Source organism: Nematolebias whitei, chromosome 9 (assembly GCF_014905685.2).
Source record: "Nematolebias whitei isolate Nwh7 chromosome 9, NemWhi1, whole genome shotgun sequence".
NCBI classification, from domain to species: Eukaryota; Metazoa; Chordata; class Actinopteri; order Cyprinodontiformes; family Rivulidae; genus Nematolebias; species Nematolebias whitei.
Window position 1 is genome coordinate 38,305,779 of NC_056506.1, and position 20,694 is coordinate 38,326,472.

A 20,694-nucleotide genomic window follows, 5' to 3' on the forward strand; every position below is an offset into this window, starting at 1 on the left:
TATATATATATATATATATGTATATATATATATATATATATGTATATATATATATATATATATATGTATATATGTGTGTGTGTGTTTTAAATCCTTCCCACACGCTTGCAATATTCTCAACGTTTCTAAACCACTCAAGAGCACAGAATGTCATTTCTGCTGCTTTGCCACCTACAAGCGTTCTTGGCCACGCCACTTCTCCGCTCTGCACCGAGAACAGCTGATCAGCCGCAGCAGGAAGCTTATCTTACAGTATGAGCTGCACAAAGTGCTACATAATTTAAATTTATTTTAAATAAAAATTCTATGCTAATCGTGCGGCTCGTCCATCAATCAGTCATGTCCAATCTTATTTTGAAAAACCACGATAGTTTGCGATAAATGAACCGCGAGGGACTCTACTGTATTTAAGCCTGAAAAATACGTTTTAAATAATTAAAAGTAAACATCTGTATTTGATTTATCTCGACTCTTCCTCCCCAAGGTCCAAGCATTCAGAGCAAACTGGTGACAAACCAGCAGATGGATGACGTCGCAGCCAAACTGGGCTCCCAGTGGAAAACGCTGGCTTCTCATTTGGAGATGAAGGCGGCAGATTTGCGGGAAATCGAGACCGACAGCGAGGACATTGACATGCAGGCCAAACTTCTGCTGGTGGCCTGGCAGGACAGAGAAGGAACACAAGCTACTGTGGAGAACCTGGTCACAGCTCTGAACGCTGCAGGCTACTCCCAGCTGGCAGACAGTCTCAACGAGTCTTAAAATACTCCGTTTGTTGCCCAACGTGCTCTTTCATTTGTTGAAGCATCCTTCGTCGTACAGAAGCTGTTGGATATACATTTTGTATGTAGTTCAGAACTTTTTCACCTGTAGAAATGCAATAAAAGGTTGTTTTTATTTTTAATCACTTCCACTTCGTAGTCACAGAAAACGTTACATTTTGCTTTAAACAGTTTATTTTTTACCACCTATGAAGCAGCGATCAATAACTTAATACAGAAAATGGAGCTTTCGGGTTTTACATGTTGTGGCGATCAGGAAACCTGCACGGAGAAGTCTGAAATCAAATTAACCAAGAAAAACATTCAGAGCCTTCAGAACAAACCATTCTTGTTGGATCTCAAGCCTTTATTTAACCAGTTCACCACAAGGGCGACCTGTTCCACACCTCTCCCGTCAGACACACTTCCCTGAAAACAGTGTTAAAGAAAGTTTGGCAGAAAGGGTCACATCTGTCAGTACATCTGGAGAACAATCGCAGGAGATGATGTGAACCAAGCACTTAGACCTGGGGTTGGCCCCCAAGGCCCAAGAGGTGGACAAGTGTTCTGGAGTACATCTGCAACGACAAGCCAGGAAGTCCAGGACGGCAGCCTGGCTAGACTTTTGTTTTAACAGCGTCATTAAATGAAACGAATGTTTATATGATCACCTCATCAAAGGCTTCAAAAATATACAAGGTGTATAAAACATTTAATCAAACCGCAGAGCTTAAAACCTGACGGACCTGGTCCAAAGATTGCCTCATCGTATTTCTATTTTTCAAAGCACAATATGGTTGAATATTTAACAATTTCTTTTACAAGCGTATGTGTTGGTTATATATAAAAAAAAAAAAAAAAAAAGGTAAACAAATCATTAAAGACACCAGTTTTATTGCACATCTATGCAGACAGTGCTTGGAAATGGCAATCTGTACGTGTGTTTGGAGAACTCTCCCACCAGCTACTGTTCGTCTTCAAGTAGTTCCAGCCGGCGGGGCCCGTAAAGTAGAACATATGCTATATGCCAGTCCCCCCCCCCTGACAGGCGCAGGATGTCCTCAGGGGAGACCACGCTCACTTTGTCGTCGTCAAACTTGATCCACTCATCTGTTGGAGAGGAAAAAAGATGAATCTTTAAATTCTAAACGCTCTGATTAGTGTCTGAATGTGTTAAACTGTGATTACCTTCTTTCCTCTTGACCCAGCCCACGTAGTGACCCGAGGAGCTGGAGCGACCTTGGTGAGTCAGCACAGCCTGCAGGTCGAAGTAGCCGCTGTTGTTTGAACCAAGGTCTACAAAAAAGAAAACTAAATTAAACTTCTTTCAGTTCAAATTACAGGAAATTATTACTTTTTCATTCATTCAACCTCAAGTTATACACGTTAGTCTCAGTGAGTCACTCATTTACAAGAGAGACCTGTTCCAGAAAGTATATATAAAGTACAATAATTCAACAAAAAGCAATTTAAATCAAATAAATGCAGTTATAAACAGTCAAATGAAGATGACATAAAATAAAACAAGGTAAAATATAAAAACTAACATATTTGCTTTGATTTTTCTATTGATATTATCAAATGTTTAAAATTCCCTAAAGAAACCTACATTGACAGCTTCAGGTCTTGTTGCAAGGTGTTACAGGAGCACGAGTTCAGTTCACACTAGAGCTGCATTCGGGTCCAAAAAATCTGATCTGACCCGGCCCCAGTCTTAATTTCCGAACCCCACCCGACCCGAAGAATTATCAGTAATTGCAGGTCCGAACCCGGAAAAAACCCCAGACATTTTTAATTAGTTATTAACGGTCGGGGACGCGCAGCTGAATAAAAACGGCAGAAGATTTGGAGCTGAGGTGCATTTGTTCTTTCATGGCCATAAAAAAAAAAAGCATTTAAACCTCGTTCTGCCTGTTTTCTTCTGAATTACTGAGACACACAGACAGCTCTGACACACGCGTCTGCTTTGGGATCTCACCTGTTTGGGTCATCGGCCGCGCGCGTTTGCCGAGTTCAGCAGCAGAATGGACGTCCATTTGGTTGATGGACTGTTGCCTGGCAGTACAGTTCCATCTGAAGCGTAACTGAACTTTTTTACCTCTTTCAAGGCCAGTCAGCTCGCAGTGAAATGGATGCGTGAGGCTGGCAGATGTATGGCAGGCCATGTTATCATATAATTGGATCGTGGCTGATCCTGACCTAATTAAAAGCCCGAGACCGGCCTGACCCACCCATTAATCACATTATACCCCGAGTATATTACGATCAAAAGAGACATTTTTACGCTTTAGTTCACTAAATTAAATGTGTCCAGAGCCGCAACAACCTGCTACAACTGTGATTATCAACTGGTGGCCCATGGGCCACTTTAGGGTTGTTGGAGGAGACTTTTGTGGCCATTAGGGGCGACATTATAAAGCTAAAAATATCTAATGATTTTTAACATTTATTGATATTTTTATAATTCAAGACAAATGAAAAGACCAGATTCTTATAAAGAGGGGGAAAATAGTTTAAAACAAACAAAAAGAAAACAACAACTATGAACTATGCAGATCTATGTGATTTTTTTCTTTAAATTGTGGAAATAATAATTAAAATATAGAAATAAAGCAAAAAGTTAAGAGTTTTTGCAAAAGAAATGACAGGAAAACAGGTACAACTAGTCCTTTTCTGTTGTTTTTATATCGACCAATAAAATTCTATTTTATGTTCGTTTTGGTCAAAGCTTGAAAGAGCCGCTGTGGAGGGACCGCACGTGGCTCCAGAGCCGCAGGTTGCAGACCCCTGGAGCTAGTAACATCAGCAGCACACAAACAAAAATTGCTGTATTTATATTTTACATAAACTGTGATAAAAAAAAAAAAAAATTAAATCAAGTTTTACTACTTATTACTACTGGAGAGAAAGTTCTCATGAAGCAAATTGTAAAAGACGAAAAGAAAAAGTGTTGATTTATAACTTGACCCAAGCAACAAGCATTTGGTTCTGATCATTAAAAAACAAATCAGATGTTTGTGATGATTGTTTTTACGTTCAAGGCCAGATTTAGTAGAAGTTTGATATTTTTTTAGCATCTATTTTAGGATGTTTGAGATTTATTTGTGATGAGGATGTTTTGTTTTTGTCTTGATGTAGAGACATTTTATGTACTTCTATAAACAACTGTATTTTTGGCAGCATTTTAATGTTAAGGGTCTCAACCTACCATCCGCAAAAGAGAAAGGCTCATATTTCACTTCCTTTCTTGCATCTGGCTTCTTCAACAACTTAATGCAAGAAGAAAAACACAAAATTACTTTTTCTGAATGTTTGCATGACAGTTTGACTAACTAAAAAAAACGACAAAAGGTGACAAATGTTCGTTACCTTTTGCTGCTGTTTCTCCAGCTTTTTGTCCTCCATTTCTTTAAACTTTGACCTAACTGGCAGCATTTTCTCCTGCAGCTCAGCGGTGCACAGCTCATAGACGTCCAACATCAGAGGGAACTTAACATCCTTCAAAAATGACAATATTTAAAGACAGTGAATTAACAAACCAGCCGGTCATAAATCCAAACGAGACGATCCGAGAAGACGACACCTTGAGAACTTTGGCGTTGACGGATTCTTTCTCTTTGTAGAAAAATCGGACCATCTGAACAGTCAAGTAAGCAGGGAGACGGCTAAGTTTGGACTAAAGGGGATGAGGGAAAAAAAATTAAAGGAGGTTATTTAAAAAAGAAAAAGAATGATGGAACTGATAATAGGAAGTTTATACTTACGGATTTTATGTACTGAGCATTTCTGTTCAAGGATGGAGACATTTTCGTGATCTCTTCCTGCAGCCTCTGGAGGAGAAACAAGAGAAGATTTTATCTGGTAACAAATAAACACTTGATACACGTTTTGCTGAACTGTTTGTTCCAACTAAAAACTGAGCAGGCTTTTAAAAGCGATTCTGCTTATCATCACATTTTACTGCAAAGATCTACTTTATGTTGTTTTACACATTTATCTCTGCTCTTTTCCTGCAACTTACCAGCCTTAGACCTGTTGCAAGATACTTGACTTCCTGGTTGATGAAGCAGCTGAGCTGGAGCTGGCTCTCCTTGCCCTTTATTGGCTCTTCTTCCTCAGACTCTGTGCATTTCATGCTGAACAGCAGAGTTAAGTTATAAAACCCCAACAAAGCAATTGCTTACAGCGTTGTCTTCATCTAAACTCAACACGGACATTAAACACCGCCCTTTGACCAAAGCTCAGAGTCAAACGATTTTTAGCCAAAAAATAATAATAAAAAATGCATCGTTAACAAAAGGAACACAGAAAAGGATACGTAGTTTCAAATTCTACACCAAAATACTGGTCAATGAAGTTCTTCTTTGAAGAAGCAGCTCCGCTCTCAGATTCAGTCTATAAAGATGGACAGAAATAATCAAATTAGATTTTTATGGCATGCATGTGCAACTTAATGTGATTTATGGGATAAAAACAGCAGAAAGCCCCCACAATCCACATGTACTGTATCTAAACAAATGTTTGAACATAGATATAACTAGAACACAGTCTATCAATCAAAAATATATTCATTTACCTCCATGGCAGTCTCTGGATCTAGAGGTTCTAACTTTTGTTGAAGCACTCTCATCATCTGAACCCAGCACTCGTTAGCATCCTGAGAGGGAAAAAATAATGTGCTTAATGTGATTAAAAGAACTTTTAGAAGAACACCCATGGCCTGGATTTGAACTATTTAGATATTCTAGATACTCACCTGCTGGAGGTACTGTCCTTGGTCTCCCTTCTCAGCGAACTGTGGAAAGGCCATGTGAAGAAACTGCAGCAAAATTATGGGTGGGAGGCTGGAAGAGGTCTTGTCCATAGTCTCATATAAATCACGAAGAGCTGAGAATGAGAGGAGGAACACACAAATTCAATTAAGACTCATCCGAAAGTTTAACTTTAATTTGTAGCTGCCCATCCTCAATATCCTTTCAATGTGCTTCATACCAGCTGTGATGTATTGTGCAGGTGCATTCGCCCCCGAGGATCGCAGAGCACCTGAATACCTGCAAACAGCAACAGAGAATTTTAGCAGGGGAATGAAAAAACCATGCTTGCTTTTTACATACAAGGAATAGATTTCAAAATGAAGCAGGTCAACACATTGCAGAACTTTATTAATGCTGTGTTCTAAACCTGTTGCAACACAAAAAAAACGTACTTCCTGAGCGCCGTTTTAAGCTCTGGCACGGAGCGGAGGCACTGCACCGTGGCGTTCATGTAGCACGTGTTGCCCAAGTTTGTCAGTCCACAAGGGAGCTCCATCTACACAAGACAGAAAAAGTGAAATGAGCTTTTTCATAGAGAATTGAATATAAAAGGAGAATGTAGTTACGTTTTGCCACAACTGCCATTTCAAGCTTTGCCATCACACGGTCAAAAAAAGTTTATAGTGTACAGTTTAGAGTTCTTAATATTCCTTCTGCATTCTATAAATATAGATGACATAAGAAAAATGTTTAACCCTTTTTGGGATACTGGTAATAAAGAGGGTTCCTCACCGCTGAGGCCAGCTGCTCCTCAGTCATATCCTCTACAAACATGGGCCGAACAACAGGCTCCTCGGGCAGGGCTTCTGCAGAGCCCATCATCAGCAGCGTCATTCCCTTGAGAACGAGAGAGCGAGAGAGTAATCAAAATATTCTTGTTTGTCTCTACAAAGAAAAAAGGAAAGGACAAAAGGCAAAGGACTGTAAATAGATCAAATACTCACATTTTTCAATTTAATGTTTCCCCACTCATCATCCTAGAAAGGAAGTACATTTATTAGTCGATTGGAAATATATGAGTTGATCGGCAGCCGCAAGAACACTAAATGTACCAGCTTTTTTTATTTACTATATGGCATCGCCGGAGAAGATAAATGGCAACTTGTTTTCAATTACAACAAGTGAACTGCAATTAGAATGCAGTGTAGATTCTCTACAAACAAGAGCAAGCAATGCCCCAAAAAATGTGTAAAATTAGCATCAGTTATAATAAAGGCTGTTATCTGTATTTATTCAGACCAGAGCAACAAATAGTGTTGCTTCATCCTTATAAGGTAGTAGTACCATATTTCCTTAATACCTTCAGGGTGCCTCCTTTTACCATAACCTTCTGTCTGTCAGGCTGAACTCCTGTCAGGGCGAAGAGCTGAGCCTTGAAAACCATGGGTGGTTCCTCGGTGTTCAGCTCTACTGCATCATACTTCTCTTTGCCCCATTTCACATTGACTGAAAGGAAGAGAAAACAGCATCATGTGTAAACAACTGCCTCCCACCAAAACACGTTGGGAAATCCAGACTTATAACACTAAAGTGCTTCTAGTTTCTAATCAGGCATCTAAGCGGACAGCCCAGCTCAGCTGACTGTTGCTCTAAAACAAAAAGTGGAAGCTAACAAAAGAGTTAAGCGACTGCTTTGGTGCGATGTGTGTCCCATTTGTAAGATTATCGCTGGTAAAACATGTTAAATATTGATTTCTAATGGTTTATGTTTAACAAGCCGCAATAAAAGACCGCATAGGACCCCAGTCAATAGGGCTAGCTGTGCAGTAGCATTGCTAATGCAATAAACATTTATAAAATAAACGTTCCAGTTGTGTTCAAAATGTAATAAAACAAGACATGTCACCACAAACATATCATAAAAGTGTCTATGTTGTAGTGAAAAAAGTTTTCGCAAGTAACTACCAAAACAGTCAAACTTAGCACTTAGCTAAATTATTAGCTTCGTTTAAATTGTCATGTAGTAGTCGGCTTCGCCAAAAAACATACTTAACCGAAAAAAAATAACTTCTTATAAGTCTTTATCTTACGCAATATTCATGGAACAACTGAATCAGATTTAGTTTAGTCAGCCTATCACTGCTAGCATGCTAACTGCATACCACTTGGGCAGCTAAGCTAATGGATAAACGCTGTCTCACTTAAACACGTGTTAGGATTCGTGTTTTATGACTAGTTTTAATAAAAACGAGCATATAGTGTTGGATGTACATCATACCTGTAAACACCGGCATGGTTGGCAATATTTCACTTCCTCGGGATCAATTTTTTTCCTGTTTCAGTTTGCTGGGGCGCAAACCAAGAGTTGGCTAGTTCTCAGCCAGAACTTCATTCAAACAGGATGACGCTGCAACAACACGCTTGGAACTGATCGATGTGCTCGACATGCGGCTATCTGCCCTGCTTGATTAAAATCCATTTATGGAGGCAGGCCTTTGTAACAATACAGTACAGAAACCTGCTTGAAATCGATATTTCAGACTTTAAATGATTAAGTGGCTTGTCATAGACTCTAAAACCACATTAGATCATTTTGTCTTAAATTCAAAGCTTTTACACTTTGTGTACTGAAACCATACAATAACAGGTCTCAAAAGGTAAAACTAAGCACCTGAGTTTACCTTACCCTCTGCTAGTGCTAGAATATCTGCACTTCTGTATGGTTACACATTAAATATACATGTAGTTAAAATAAATAATTAAAATTTAATATTTTTATGTCAAGGCTGGGATAGCTTTAAGATCGACTAGTTTATTATGGGGAAATACATATACACGTATATATATTTTTTTGTTTAAGAGGCTAATAATATGGTTGACTTTTCCCTAAAAGGAAATTGACTAGTTATTTTAATGCAGAAAACTGAAACTAGAAGAATCAGACATAACATTAAAGAGATGTGGTTCACAGCTCATATACCAAAATAAATGTAACGCTGCAACAGATCTATAAAAGAAAATAGTGTACAAAGCATGATAAAGATATGTTTATTGACATATCCATCAGTGCGGAGTCCAATGCAATTTAACCATGCAAATTATCCGAGACAAGAGTAGATCATATTTCCAGTGCTTTTTTTTTTGTTTACTGAAAAAAAAAATACAAATAAAAGAGTGTGAAAGTATTCCATAATTATCTTTTTTATACACTAAGGAGGATTTGCATAACTGTGACATGTCTATGTTGCACAAACAACTTGTATTTGTTAACATAATTATTCACACAAGCTTTACGTAAACTTTTGTTTTAGTAAGTTTTCACACAACATGAACCAAGTGATGGGGTTTTAATAGTCTATTGCAATGTGTTCATGAAAGGATAATCTAATGGATATACTTTAATGTTCAAAAACAGACAGTTCTGATAAAACCACAAACGTGTGGCTTTTTTTTAAAAAGATGGAAGCATTAATATTCGTCTTGTGTTGGAACCACAAAAAAAAAAAAATCAAAAACCGATATGGCAGTAAAATCAATATCCAAACGTTAAGGCACAAGGTGGGCCAAATGCTTCACCTGTTTAGTCTTTTACAAATTATTTACAGTCAAGTCAAACAGTGCAGTTTTATACTTGTTAACTTAATGTCGTCCTTTTTGAGCCATTTATCTATGAATCGCTGTAAGGCAATACATTACAAAAAAAAATATTTTACAGAAACAATGTACCAAATAAACAAAAAAAATTTGTTTTAATTTTATGACTCCTATATGCCATTATAATGGATTTTTCCTTATGGCTTGGAGCAATAAAATAACCACAATAACATGATGCATAGATTTATATGCCGATCTTTTATGTCCTTACTGAAAAACATCTGGTAGTCATGTCCCAAACCTGAAAGAGTTGCAAAGTGACTTAAAAAAAAGGCAAAAAGGCCAGAGAAGTTAGATGAAGGCATCAGTCATTTTTAGCTGGAAATGAAACAAATGTATTTAGCTCAAAGATCTGTCAGAAATGGAGAAATGGATAAATAAATGTCTTGAGATATTTTCTACTCCTGAGAAATGATTGTTTACTGCAGATCTATAATCCCTGTACGACAGTACCTTAAACTGAAAACATGCTTACAGGAGTCCAGATGAAACCCCCCCTTCAATTTCCCCCTTTTAGAAAAATATGAAATACAGAATGCATCACGTCACGAGTCCTTCAGTCTCTCTGTTGTCTGTCCTGGTGTGTGGTCGAGTGTGCCATCTTCTGGTTGAAATAGAGAACTGCAAGTGTGCTGAGCTGGATGGGTGACATTTATGAAGGCTGATGAATGATGTGGAGTCAAGTCTTTTAAAGTCCACGGTGCCTTGGGGTGCAATTTTCCAGGGCTTGTCATTAGTTATTTAATGTGTTTTCTTTATACATTTTCAACAAGGTACAGGCTTTCCATTTTTGTAGATGAGAAGAAAAAAAGTCCACAAAAAATCCCAATGATTCAGATGGTTAGCTGAAAGAAACAAAGAAAGAGTCTCCAGTAAAAGACAATCTGTTATCTTTACATTTGTTAGTAACCCAGTTTAACAGAGAAGCTGCTTCAAAGAGATTGTAACGGAAACTTTGCATTTTATTTGACAGGTTAACTAAAAAAAGAAGTACTTAACCTGGATAATTCCACATAAAGTTGCAAACTCTATAAAGCCAGTTAATGAACCCCGGAACATTAGTGCCAATTAGAAAAATCCCAAGTGTGAATTGCACAGAGCCCAGGAGTAAACCAGCTAACCACGCGAGAAGTGTCTCACGTTAGAAACACCCAGGGAGACGATTAATAAATACACAAGGTTTAAAGATTTAGAGAAAAAAAAAAAAAAAACGGTTTGAGAAAGGAACAACATCAACACTTTCTGAAGAGGTTCCTGTCAACAAGTGCTGGATGTTGTGTCTGCTGCTTGGAGGCTGGACTGCGCTCGGCTACAACACAGGAAACAAAGAGCAAGTCACGTGACTGACCTCACATCTCAGCCGTCGAGCTGAGATTTAGAAAAAAAATAAAATAAAAAATCTGGCTGCAGCACATCTTCACTTACTGCCCGAGAAAATGTTATGCAGCTACATTAAGCTCTGTAAAAATATCTTTGTGAAGCATGTGCAATCAGTTTTAATGTTTTCAAAGCTCTAAAATATAAAGGGTCAAGTTACCTCAGTTTCCCCGTATTGCCTTTAGGGTTCTTGCGCATGGACTGGTTGGATACAGAGCGAACGGACACGGAACGGGGCGAGGCTCTAGTAAACGGTGGTGGGGTTTTAGGAATCTTTTTCCCAAGGTGGCCGATCCATTTCTTTTGCTCGTCTTGGGTCAGAGCGAGCAGGAGCATGTCCCGGGCAGAGGTCACGTCGTAGTTTACTGTGGAGAACAGCACACGGCGTCACAGATGAACAGTAATGTCGCTTCATCCTTACTTTACTCATGTGAAATTTGAAGCCTACTTTAAATGTGCTGATGCTAAAAATAAATATATATTTAGTCATTTTCATATGCAGCAACAAAAAAGACTTCCAAATGTTGCAGAAAACTCAACTCAACTAGAGAAATTGCATTTCCTGCAAAAATGCAGAAGAACTTGTTGAAAAACAGCTGAAATTAGCTAAAAAAAAAAAAATGGAAGAACAAGCTTAAGTTAGCAGAAGAAAGTGGAAAGAACTTTAAATTTGCTTAAGTTTCAATAAGCAGAAATGGGGAAAAAAATGAGGAAATTAGCTAAAAAATGCTGAATTTAGCAACAACAAAAAAAGCTGAAAAAGCAGAAAGAAGTGTTAAGATATTTTATCTAGACTGGTCGTGGGTTTTTTGATCTGCTCAGAGACGGGATTATAATGAAATTATGACCTGGTTCTGACTGGGTTAAACTGGGCCAGCAACTCAAAAAAAAAAAAAGACTCCCAGGGATTCAACATCCGTCAAGGAATAGAGTTTATTTCTGCTTGCTACATCAGGTAGGAAGGCTTTTGAAGCACCGTCTCATATTTCTGTACACATCATAAACACATAAGATCCATTGAGATCACACTTAGTCACGCCCCCTCATACACCGACAGGTTGTGCTCTCCTTCTGAGAAGGAGGAGTCCAGGACCCTATAAATGAGTAATGACACAGGACATCGGCCCCTTCCGGTTGCTGCTCGTGTCGAACTGTCCTGGAAAGGCCAGCGCTGAAAACTGGAATTTTTTGCTGCCTTGATTTAATATAATTTATAAAAACTTAATCGACGTTTCCTTGATTTATTGATATTTTGGGTTGCCACTTCTGAGGGAGGTTCGAGCTGGGGGGAGCGACGTTTGCTGGAGGGGGTTTCTGGGTCCGGTAGCCCGCAGCCAGCTCCCGTCTTAACGAAGCTTAAACTACCGGAAGGAAGTGGAAAGTGATGAAATGAGTTAAAAATGTGTAAATAAAAGCAAAAGCTAAAATTAGCATAAAAACAGTAGCTGAAATAGCAAAAAATAAATAAATAAAAACTGAAACAAGCAGGAAAAAGCTGAAAAGAGCATAACAAGCTGAAATTAGCAGAAAGAAGTTAATCAGGCTGAAAGTAGCAGAAAAGTTTCATTCAACCTTTATTTACACAGGTTAGTCCCCAAATTACCAAGAAAAACTTGAATTTATCTGAAAACAGCTAAAATTTGCTAAAAAATGCAAAAAAAATGTAGAACAAGTTTAAATTAGCAGAAGAAAGCAGAAAGAACACGTTTGCCCAATTAGGCTGAAAGCAGCCGAAATTAGCACAAAAAAGCGGATATATTCAGAAAAAAATGGGGGGGGGGGAGAGACAGCTGAAAGGTAGCTAAATAGCAAAAAAATAAAAAAAAAATTAAAAAAATTAAAAAAGCTTAAATTACCAGAAGGAAGTAGAGAGAGCAATTTTTTGCTGAATTAGGCAAAAAAAAAAGTTTAAATGAGTGTAAAAAATGTGGAATTAGCTGAAAAAGCTAAAACTAGCATAGAAACAGCTAAATAGTAGCTGATATAGAAAAAGCTGCGACTTGCATAAAGAAGCTGAAAGGAGCAGAAAACAGAAGCAGCACAAAAATGTTGTTAGCAGAAAAAAAAATCTGAAAGGAGCAAAAAACAGGTGAATTAGCTGAAAGTACCGGCAGTAGCTGAAAAAATGTTAAATTTTGCACAAGGAAGCTGAAAGAAGCTGAAGCAGAACAAAATGTGAAGAGCAGTAAAAGGTTGTAAACAAATCTAAAGATTTGAAGGATGTAAAATGAGTTCAATTCATTTGCAATGAGAAAAAAAAAAAGGCAGAAAAGGCTAAATATTTCAAAAAGCTAAAGTTGCAACAATACCAAAAGTCATATCAGGATTGTCCTGAAAAAGCTGAACGTTTCGATATATGATTTGTTGAAATAGTCTGAAAACTGCGGGAAGAGAAACGCACCAAAAAACATACGGAAGAAAAATGATCACAATTGTGTGAATGCTTCATCAGCGGTCAGACACTAACTGTATTCATATTAACATTACAACACTTTGGCCTCAGCATCAGCTAAACAATTAGCCATACTTTAAAAAATCTTATGTTTGTGATTATGAACTCCAACACAAAAGATGGAACTTCACCTTTGCAGGGTCTCATAATATCCTCCTTTTTGTCCAGGTGGTCCTTGTGGCACTTCTCATGGCAGCGGCGGCACTCGAGGGCTGGAGGCGGCTTGAAGACGTGCCATAGAGGCTTGGAGCAGCCATCACAGTTGGAAGGGAAGTGATACAGCGTGGGGATGAACTCGTGGCCTTTGTGTGGGAGACAGTTGGTTTTGTCGCCCTGAGGGACGGTCTCTACAATGTCTGCGTCTTTCCTGCACTCTCCCTCGTTGGCGTACAAGATCTGAATGAGCAGAGAAAGCGGGTTATCAGAAACTCTGCCAAGACTTGGAGCAGAATCTGCGACTGCATAAGTCCAGGACAAGAAGGGGTTAAAGGGTCCCTCCTACCTGGAATATCCTAGGAATCTCCTCTGTATCGGCGCGGTACACGTCTCCTTGTGTGACTGGTCTCACATGAAACAGTTTACTACACAAGAAAACACAAAATGACAAACTTCAGTTTCTCACTTGCTCCAACTAACCTCAAACTTCTGAAATGTCGAGTTCTGAGATATGCAGAGGAGCCATGGAAGGAAGCACTTACTCAATATCAAGTACCATCGAGGGGTTCGACTGCTCTTTATCCTGCTCATCGTTGTAGAACAGAATCTTCTTGCTGCTCACCACCACATACTGCAAATAATAATAACGAAATAAAACGTCTGAGTTAGCTCTTATCCAGGATCACAGCTCTAGTTTGTTAGTTTTTCACAAGTTGTCCGTTTTAAAACTGAAAAGGCGCAGCGTACCTGCTTCTTCCATCCGTATCGCTTGATGTTAGCTCGATTAGGAATGGACAGCCATCCTTCCAGTCTGGATTCTGTGAAGGAAAACGCTAAAGAATTAATAAACGTGCAGCGAATTCAAAGATACTGGAAGGAAGTCATGCAACAATTAAGTCCAAACTCAACTGGGAAAAAAACAGAAGTCAAAGGTTACACTAGCACACTACTTTAATTTGAACTTCTCAGGGAGTTTAAGAAACCGCACTGGAGCAGGACACAGGACTAACCCCATGCAGGAAGAGAATAAGTAAAGTTAACTCCCTTTTTTTTTGGTTAAAATTTGTGTTTAAGGAGTTTTGCAGTCGGTAAAAATCATCACAGAAACAAACGGGTGCACCGCAGGTTAGGTTTCTGCATTATTTGGTGTTACCACTTTAAAAACAAGTGCATGCAACTGCAACAACAACGCAAGCATCGCAGGACTTGTGAACTTAAAGGGGCTCGTCGAAAAGTGAGGGAAGTCTCTGCGTCCAAACAAGCAGAACCTTTGGTCAACATGCTGACAACAACACATCAAGAGTGTTAGGAGTTCAAAGAACCCAGTGCCATGAAGTAAGAGCAGCTCTTTTAGTCTCTGAACGTGTTTAAAAGGTGCCGATAGTGACGTGATCAAAGTCAGAGGGTGTTGTCACGTCAGTAAACTCTGCTGCTACCAGCGGCCTTATGATACTGAGTTTGTTCTCAGATTCATCATTAATAACTTAAGTTCTACTCCCCAATCCATCCAGCTCCTTTCAAAAGTGTTTTTGGGTTTTCATGCCACAACTGTAGCACCTCTGGCAAAAAAAAAAAAAAAAAAAAAAAACATTGTTCGTTTAAAAAAATAAATATATATTCACGGGAAAACAAGACAAAACACAACAGCTGCAGCATGGGGCGGCAAGATGGGCTCGTCCACAGAGTTACTCACAGAGGAAAAGGAATGGGAGTTACAAAGATAAGAAGAGCAAGGAGAACCAACTGGGCATGAGGGAAATAAGAGAGAGTGATTTAACTACAAACACATGAAAACACAAAGTACATTCACGTTCATACACAAGATTATTTCAGATCTTGAATGCAAACAAGCGCAGCAGCTTGAATTACAAATCACTTACTGGCTCAGCTTTTTATAAGTTTGTGCGTAAAACATTGAGGAAACAAATGCTAATGATTCTGCTTTAAAACCCCTGAAAGCAAGAAATTATACTCTGAATATAAAAACTGGAGAAATACGACGTGTTTCAGCAAGAGGTTTGTGTCGCCCGAGGCAACACGACAATTATCTTTCAAAACGCTTACTCCAGATTTGTTACAAAGAAAATCACAAGTTGTTTAAGACGGTGCGTTGAATGATGAAAAGGAAACGGCTCCGCTCGGTTGTGATCATACCTGCAATGTTACTGTCCGTTTCATCTGTCTGCAAGCTCGTGATGCTGGAATTTTCCATCCGTTGCTGCAGATCGTTCAGCTTCTCTCGCAGCTGCTCGATGTCACTCTCCTTGCTGTCGAGCTGCATCTGCAGGTCGTTGCGATTTGTGCACTCCTCTGCAAGTTGCTGTAAGACCAGAACATCGTGTTTAAAACCAGTCACCACCCTACATCATCAGACTACGCTCGAGTTTATCGAGGCGATAACCCACGGCCTGCATCTCGTTGAGTTCTTTCTGGTATTTGATGGCCATGTGGTTAAACTTTTCTTTCTCCTGATTAAGCTCCAGCTGAAGCTTGCGGTTCTCCTTCTCCTTCTTCCTCAGATCCGCCGTACTGCCCTTCTTCTTCTGGTCCAGCTTCATATCTTTACGATTCATGATCTCTGCCAGTTTGTTCACCGCCTGACGGGAGGACAGAAGATGGAACCAGCGCAAAGAATCAGCTAAAAGACTTGGATTGCTAAATTCTCATGAGATTTATGTCTTTACCTGAATCTTCAGAGTACGTTCTGTATTGAGGACCTTGTCGTAGTTGGCTTTGATTGCATTTATGTGCTCTTCCCTCTGTGCTTCATATGCTTCAGAGAGAAAAGAAACTCTGTTTGCAAAAACCTATTCCAATATAATGGAGATAAAGTCCAGCAGTTTTAAAATACCTTCATCCTGAGAACGAAGCTTCTCGCTTAACTCGGCTTTCTCTTTGCTGAGGTTCTCGACATCTTTGGTTAACGTGATATTGGATTCCTCGAGCTGCACAGAAAGTGGAAAATTACTTCCCCACTCATAAAGTCAAACAGCTCAAACGTTGTGCTGCAGTAAAACTGATTTTTTTTTTTTTTTTACAAAAAGAAAGCCTTTTGGTTTCTCCTCACCCGAGCAATAGTGGCTTCCTTTTCCCCGACCTCCTGCTTGTGCCTGGCTGCTGCTTTCTTGTTCTCCTGGATGAGCTCAAAATACTCCTCCTCCTGAAGGCCGCGAGCAAGCTGCTCGGACTCGGCCTTGGTTACTGTCAGATCCAGCTGAGCAGTCAGGGAGTCCCTGTAGCAAAGACAAGAGTGTGATCTAGTTAGTCCATATCTATTAAAAATTGAAGCAAACCAACATCCACACACTCAGATTATAATCTACAGTAGTCCCTCGCTACTTCGTGGTTCGACTTTTGCAGGCGCGCTCTTTTGCGGTTTTTCAAAGTAAGATTGTCCACGAGAAAAAAAAAATTGTACACGACACACAACTGTCAACTTTAATATTACTCACGTGATTGGGACAGTACTGGATACAGTAAAAAGTTAACAAAAAATTACTTTGGACAGGCGTCACCATTTTGTAGTTTTCTCTCAATAAGCCTACACTATCGCCACTCAAAAGGACTACATTTCCCAGAAGCCAATGGTGCACCACCCAGAAGCAACAGTGCTTTCATCCGTTGCCTTCTGCTGAAATGGCGGGAAAGTTTTGATCCAATCCAAAAAAGTTCGGTCCTTATTCATAGTGACTTCGGCGTCCGGTGGCTGCAGAGAGCCGACCAGAACCGGACCAGAACATGAACTGCAGACTCATTGGTGAATCGGAGTGCTGCCCGCCAGTCCGGCGTTCTCTCCGAAGCCCACCAGGACTTTTTCATCCGGATTTGGGCTCGATCGGGCCACCGTCTGGTCCTGTGCTGGTCATCCGAAGGTCGGCTCCCTCCAAAAGCGTTTTGGTGCTCAACGGCTGCAGAGAGCCGACCAGAACCGGCAGGGTAGGTCCAGCAGGGTATGTCGGCCGAGCCGGACCGGAACTGAGCTGCTGTGTTCAGCAGAGCTGGTGAGTAAAATTTTGTAGCACTGTACACAGTACATACACATGTTGTTAAAATGACATAGGTTTGAGTTTAGAAGGTTGTAAGAGTGTGGGAAGTTTTTCAAAAGCCTTAAAATATGTAGAAATACTCAAATAAATATAACGTCCCTACTTTGCAGATTTTCACTTATTGTGGGGGAGTGGGGTCCGCAATGTAACCCCCATGATAAACGAGGGACTACTGTATATTGCAAGAGGGATGAAAAGCATTTTATCTCTTACCTTTCACTCAACAAATCCAGCACCCGTTTTTGTGCTTCTTGTACCTGTCGGTTCCTTTCCTCAATCTCCTCTTTTAGCTCCTTGACCTGAGTTTTGTAAAGTGTCTGAGAAAGACAGAAAAGTTCTGGTTTCAAGTTCTGAAACTACATCAGGAGACCCCTAAACATGTTAGCTCGTACTTACAGAAAAATACTGCTCAGCTTCGAGCTGGTCCTGAAGTTCCCTCATCTGTCCCTCGTTGCCTCTGTATTGTCTGGAAACATCAACCAAACAAGATCCAGGTCTTATTTTTACTTCCTTTAAAATGTAGCAAGTTTAAAAACATTTTAAGCAAGTGTAAAAAATAAATAAATAAAAAAACTGTCCAAAATCATCCTGCTTAGTCCAATGAGCTGATCAGAGGATCAGGGAATAAGTGGATGGAGCAGGACTAATCCTTATGTGGAAAAAAAAGGCTGTTGTAGAAGAGCTTTGGCAGATTAAAGCTTTAAGCTGGAATAATGGCACTTATTTGAAAATAACAAGCAATTGGAAAGCAATTTCCACGTTAACTTTTTAAGATAATTACTGTGTGGTATTCCAGTTTGAGAATAGTTAAAATTCTGTCTGGAGCTACTGGCATCTTGTTTCTGAGCTTCCAAAGAAATATTCTGAACAAGATATAAATAAAGTGTTATAGTTAAAGTATTATGATGGTGTCATAAAGTTCAGAAACGTACTTGGTCAGCTGTGCCAGCTGGAACTCCAGGGAGCGTTTGCTCTCCAGCGCTGTGTTGATCTCCTGCTTCAGCTGCTTCTCCGAACACCTCAGACGGTCCACATCCTGCATGCGGGTCTTCAGGTCACTCTGAACCACGACTCGCTTACTTGACTCCTGTTCCAGCTGCATTTGCAGATTTTTCACCTGAGGGGGGAAGAATTGTAGAAGCTCAAGCATGACAGGAGTATGTGCGCAAGTTTTTTTTTTTTTTTTTTTTTACTGACCTCATCTTCCAGCCTCTCCTTTTGTTTCATCAACTGCTCGATTTTCTGCACCGACTGCTTAAGGTCGAATTCTAACATGGAGCACTGCTTCTCTACCTCCAGGACCCGGCTCTCCGCTCTCATCCTCGCTCCCGTCTCCTCTGCCACCTTCTGCTGAACAGCTGGTGAACAGAGATAAAATTAACAGTCTTCTATGATCAAAAAGTAAAAAAAAAAAAAAAACATTTCTAATAAATGGCAAGATTTATTCTGAATATATATATATTTTTTTAATATACAATGAGCCAATGTCCCGACATGCTCACTGGCTTGCACTTCTAGAATTCCTCTAACCCAAACAGCACCGCAAGGTGTCTTTAGATCAGATATTAAAAAAAAAAATGAGGCTGAAAAAAAAAACTGACTGGGTGAGAAATAAAATACACACCAACTGTCACATGAGCCCATGAGGGAAAAAATATCATAGAAACTTAAGGCAATTCAGGATGAGAAAAAAAGGACCTGATGAAAATAACCTAAAAAAAGAAGAGAAACAGGAAAAGGGAGCGGGCATGCTTGGGCATGGGGCTGGCATACCATTCATGGCAGCCGATTTGGCTTCTTCAATAGACTCATATTTGTCTGTGAGCTGTGCCCGTGTCACTCTGTGTTCAGTCTGTTCTTGCTCCAGACGCTGCTGGAAGGTCTTCAGCTTGTAGTTCAGGTCTATCTCCACACTGTTCTTTTCCTACGGAGAGAGGAAATACCCAGAAACCAACAAGTTATAAGACTGACACTAATTAATGCTTTATGATGCAGGAAGGACTTGCTGCTGACACTCATGTACCTTCTCCAGGTTGTTACTCCTTTCCTGCGCCTGCTTGCGTTCTGCCTCAGCTTTGGACAAGCTGAGCTTCAGGTTTCTGTTGTCCTCTTGCAGTCCGGCTAATCTCGCTGAAAGTGAAACCAAAAAAAAAAAAAGTCTATATATGGCTTCTTTTTTATTTTAAGTAAATCAACTGATTCATCAATTCTTTCACATAAGAACTTGAATATCACTCCGTTACAATACTGTTGATCTATGCCTTTCGTGTTAAAATGCTGATGTGGAATGCACTTTTTAAACAGATCTTTAACTTTCCAAGTTGATTTATGGGATTTCTGATGAGGAGTTTGGAAACAATTTTCACCCAAATCTCCATTTTACACACCCCTGAGAGAATAACATTTGTCCTCTGCTGGAAATAATTCAAAGACTGGCATGAGTATCAGCGTCACCTTGCAGTTCCCTCATCTCCTCCGAGCCCTGGCTGTAGTTGCGGCGCTCAGAGTCCAGCGTGCTCTGAAGAAGCAGGAGCTCCTTCTCCAGCTGTGCCTTCACTGCATCTCCCGCACGGCTCCGCTCCTGCAGCTCACGGTTCACACTTTCCAAATGGTTCGAGGCGTTCGTCAGCTCTGCGTTGTTTTTCCTCAGTCTCACTGCCGTGTCTGATTCTGCACGCAGCAAGCCGTTGGCCTCATCCAGCTGCCAACGAGAAGATTATGAAGTTTAACAAAACGCCCTCCATCGACTCATAAACATTTCCGTTTTCAATCTCGGGTTGGGCTTTTCCTTGTGGAGTTTGTATGTTGTCGTATTCCTGTGAGTCTTCCTCAGCTGTTCCCTCTCACAGTCGAACATAGAAATTAAGTTGTTTGTTATTTGTCAAGTGGCTGTCAGTTTGGTGATGGTCTTGAGTTTGACTGACAATCTGTACATCAATGAGAGCTAAAAGCTTCAGGACCCTGTGGCTCAGAATGGTTGAAGCAGTTAGATTAATTAACTAAAAACATAAAATAAATAAACTGTACTCTACAAGTGTATCTGTGCTTTTCTCTTCCGTACCTGATTTTGCAGCTGAACAATCTTGTCAGTGGAGGCCTGTGAGTTCTGACTGATCTTCTTCATATCTTCAAGCTGTTCCTTCAAAGTTGACACTACGAACACACACACACAAAAAAAAAAAAAAATGCATAGGCCCGGTTTATTTTATTTTTTTAATGCATACAAATACTCAGTTGTTTTAGACAACATCATTCAAGCAAAACATGTTTCAGATGTGCATGCAAAACTAGCAGCAGTTCATTTAAAGTCACACGCCGACAGTTCAATCAGCTGATGTATTCATAGCTGGGGTTTGTAATAACTCAACAGAAAGTCAGAAAAATATTTGTTTTCACCATTTCTGTGCGCAGCAGTAAGAAAATCCTGTTGGGGACATTAGAGACAAAGAGCATACATTTTCTGCTGAGGCATTTTGAATGGCTTCCCACTAAAA

General features: G+C 39.8%; 3 protein-coding genes across 4 annotated transcripts in view; 1 reads left to right on the forward strand and 2 right to left on the reverse strand.

Moving 5' to 3' along the window:
- The window catches only part of thoc1 (THO complex 1), a 30,418-nt gene extending 29,368 nt beyond the window's left edge, over window positions 1–1,050 (forward strand). Inside the window, exon 21 of the mRNA XM_037681782.1 lies at window positions 485–1,050. Within this exon, the coding sequence (XP_037537710.1) occupies window positions 485–762 (278 nt within the window). The 3' untranslated portion in view covers window positions 763–1,050. The remainder of the gene's footprint in view (window positions 1–484) is intronic.
- Window positions 1,051–1,667: 617 nt separating this feature from the next.
- Window positions 1,668–7,934, reverse strand: usp14 (ubiquitin specific peptidase 14 (tRNA-guanine transglycosylase)). The gene is made up of 16 exons (XM_037681783.1): window positions 7,794–7,934; window positions 6,876–7,021; window positions 6,520–6,552; window positions 6,308–6,412; window positions 5,968–6,071; window positions 5,754–5,812; window positions 5,518–5,648; window positions 5,338–5,418; window positions 5,080–5,156; window positions 4,783–4,897; window positions 4,526–4,591; window positions 4,345–4,437; window positions 4,131–4,259; window positions 3,970–4,030; window positions 1,950–2,057; window positions 1,668–1,871 (listed from the first exon to the last, which is right to left on the reverse strand). Exons 1-16 carry the CDS (start codon window positions 7,807–7,809, stop codon window positions 1,726–1,728), a joined length of 1,470 nt encoding a protein of 489 aa, XP_037537711.1. The 5' UTR covers window positions 7,810–7,934; the 3' UTR covers window positions 1,668–1,725.
- Window positions 7,935–9,369: 1,435 nt separating this feature from the next.
- rock1 (Rho-associated, coiled-coil containing protein kinase 1) overlaps window positions 9,370–20,694 on the reverse strand; it is a 35,547-nt gene continuing 24,222 nt past the window's right edge. The window contains exons 15-33 of one of the 2 annotated variants that reach the window (XM_037682324.1): window positions 20,262–20,353; window positions 19,655–19,901; window positions 19,224–19,330; window positions 18,974–19,124; window positions 18,398–18,558; window positions 18,133–18,317; window positions 17,597–17,666; window positions 17,414–17,517; window positions 16,222–16,387; window positions 16,006–16,099; window positions 15,839–15,927; window positions 15,560–15,751; window positions 15,309–15,474; window positions 13,902–13,972; window positions 13,697–13,785; window positions 13,501–13,579; window positions 13,130–13,394; window positions 10,707–10,911; window positions 9,370–10,014 (exon numbers count right to left, since the gene is read on the reverse strand). In XM_037682324.1, coding sequence (XP_037538252.1) covers window positions 10,011–10,014; window positions 10,707–10,911; window positions 13,130–13,394; window positions 13,501–13,579; window positions 13,697–13,785; window positions 13,902–13,972; window positions 15,309–15,474; window positions 15,560–15,751; window positions 15,839–15,927; window positions 16,006–16,099; window positions 16,222–16,387; window positions 17,414–17,517; window positions 17,597–17,666; window positions 18,133–18,317; window positions 18,398–18,558; window positions 18,974–19,124; window positions 19,224–19,330; window positions 19,655–19,901; window positions 20,262–20,353 — 2,537 coding nt within the window. In that variant the 3' untranslated portion in view covers window positions 9,370–10,010. Of the gene's footprint in view, window positions 10,015–10,426; window positions 10,479–10,706; window positions 10,912–13,129; window positions 13,395–13,500; window positions 13,580–13,696; window positions 13,786–13,901; window positions 13,973–15,308; window positions 15,475–15,559; window positions 15,752–15,838; window positions 15,928–16,005; window positions 16,100–16,221; window positions 16,388–17,413; window positions 17,518–17,596; window positions 17,667–18,132; window positions 18,318–18,397; window positions 18,559–18,973; window positions 19,125–19,223; window positions 19,331–19,654; window positions 19,902–20,261; window positions 20,354–20,694 lie in introns of those variants that run through there. The other variant, XM_037682323.1, reaches the window with a different exon arrangement.

Coding starts and splice junctions, on each gene's coding strand:
- usp14 (XM_037681783.1), bottom strand. Junction 4,438..4,525: donor ATGCTCAGTACATAAAATCC/GTAAGTATAAAC, acceptor CATCCCCTTTAG/TCCAAACTTAGCCGTCTCCC. Junction 4,031..4,130: donor TGGAGAAACAGCAGCAAAAG/GTAACGAACATT, acceptor TCTTGCATTAAG/TTGTTGAAGAAGCCAGATGC.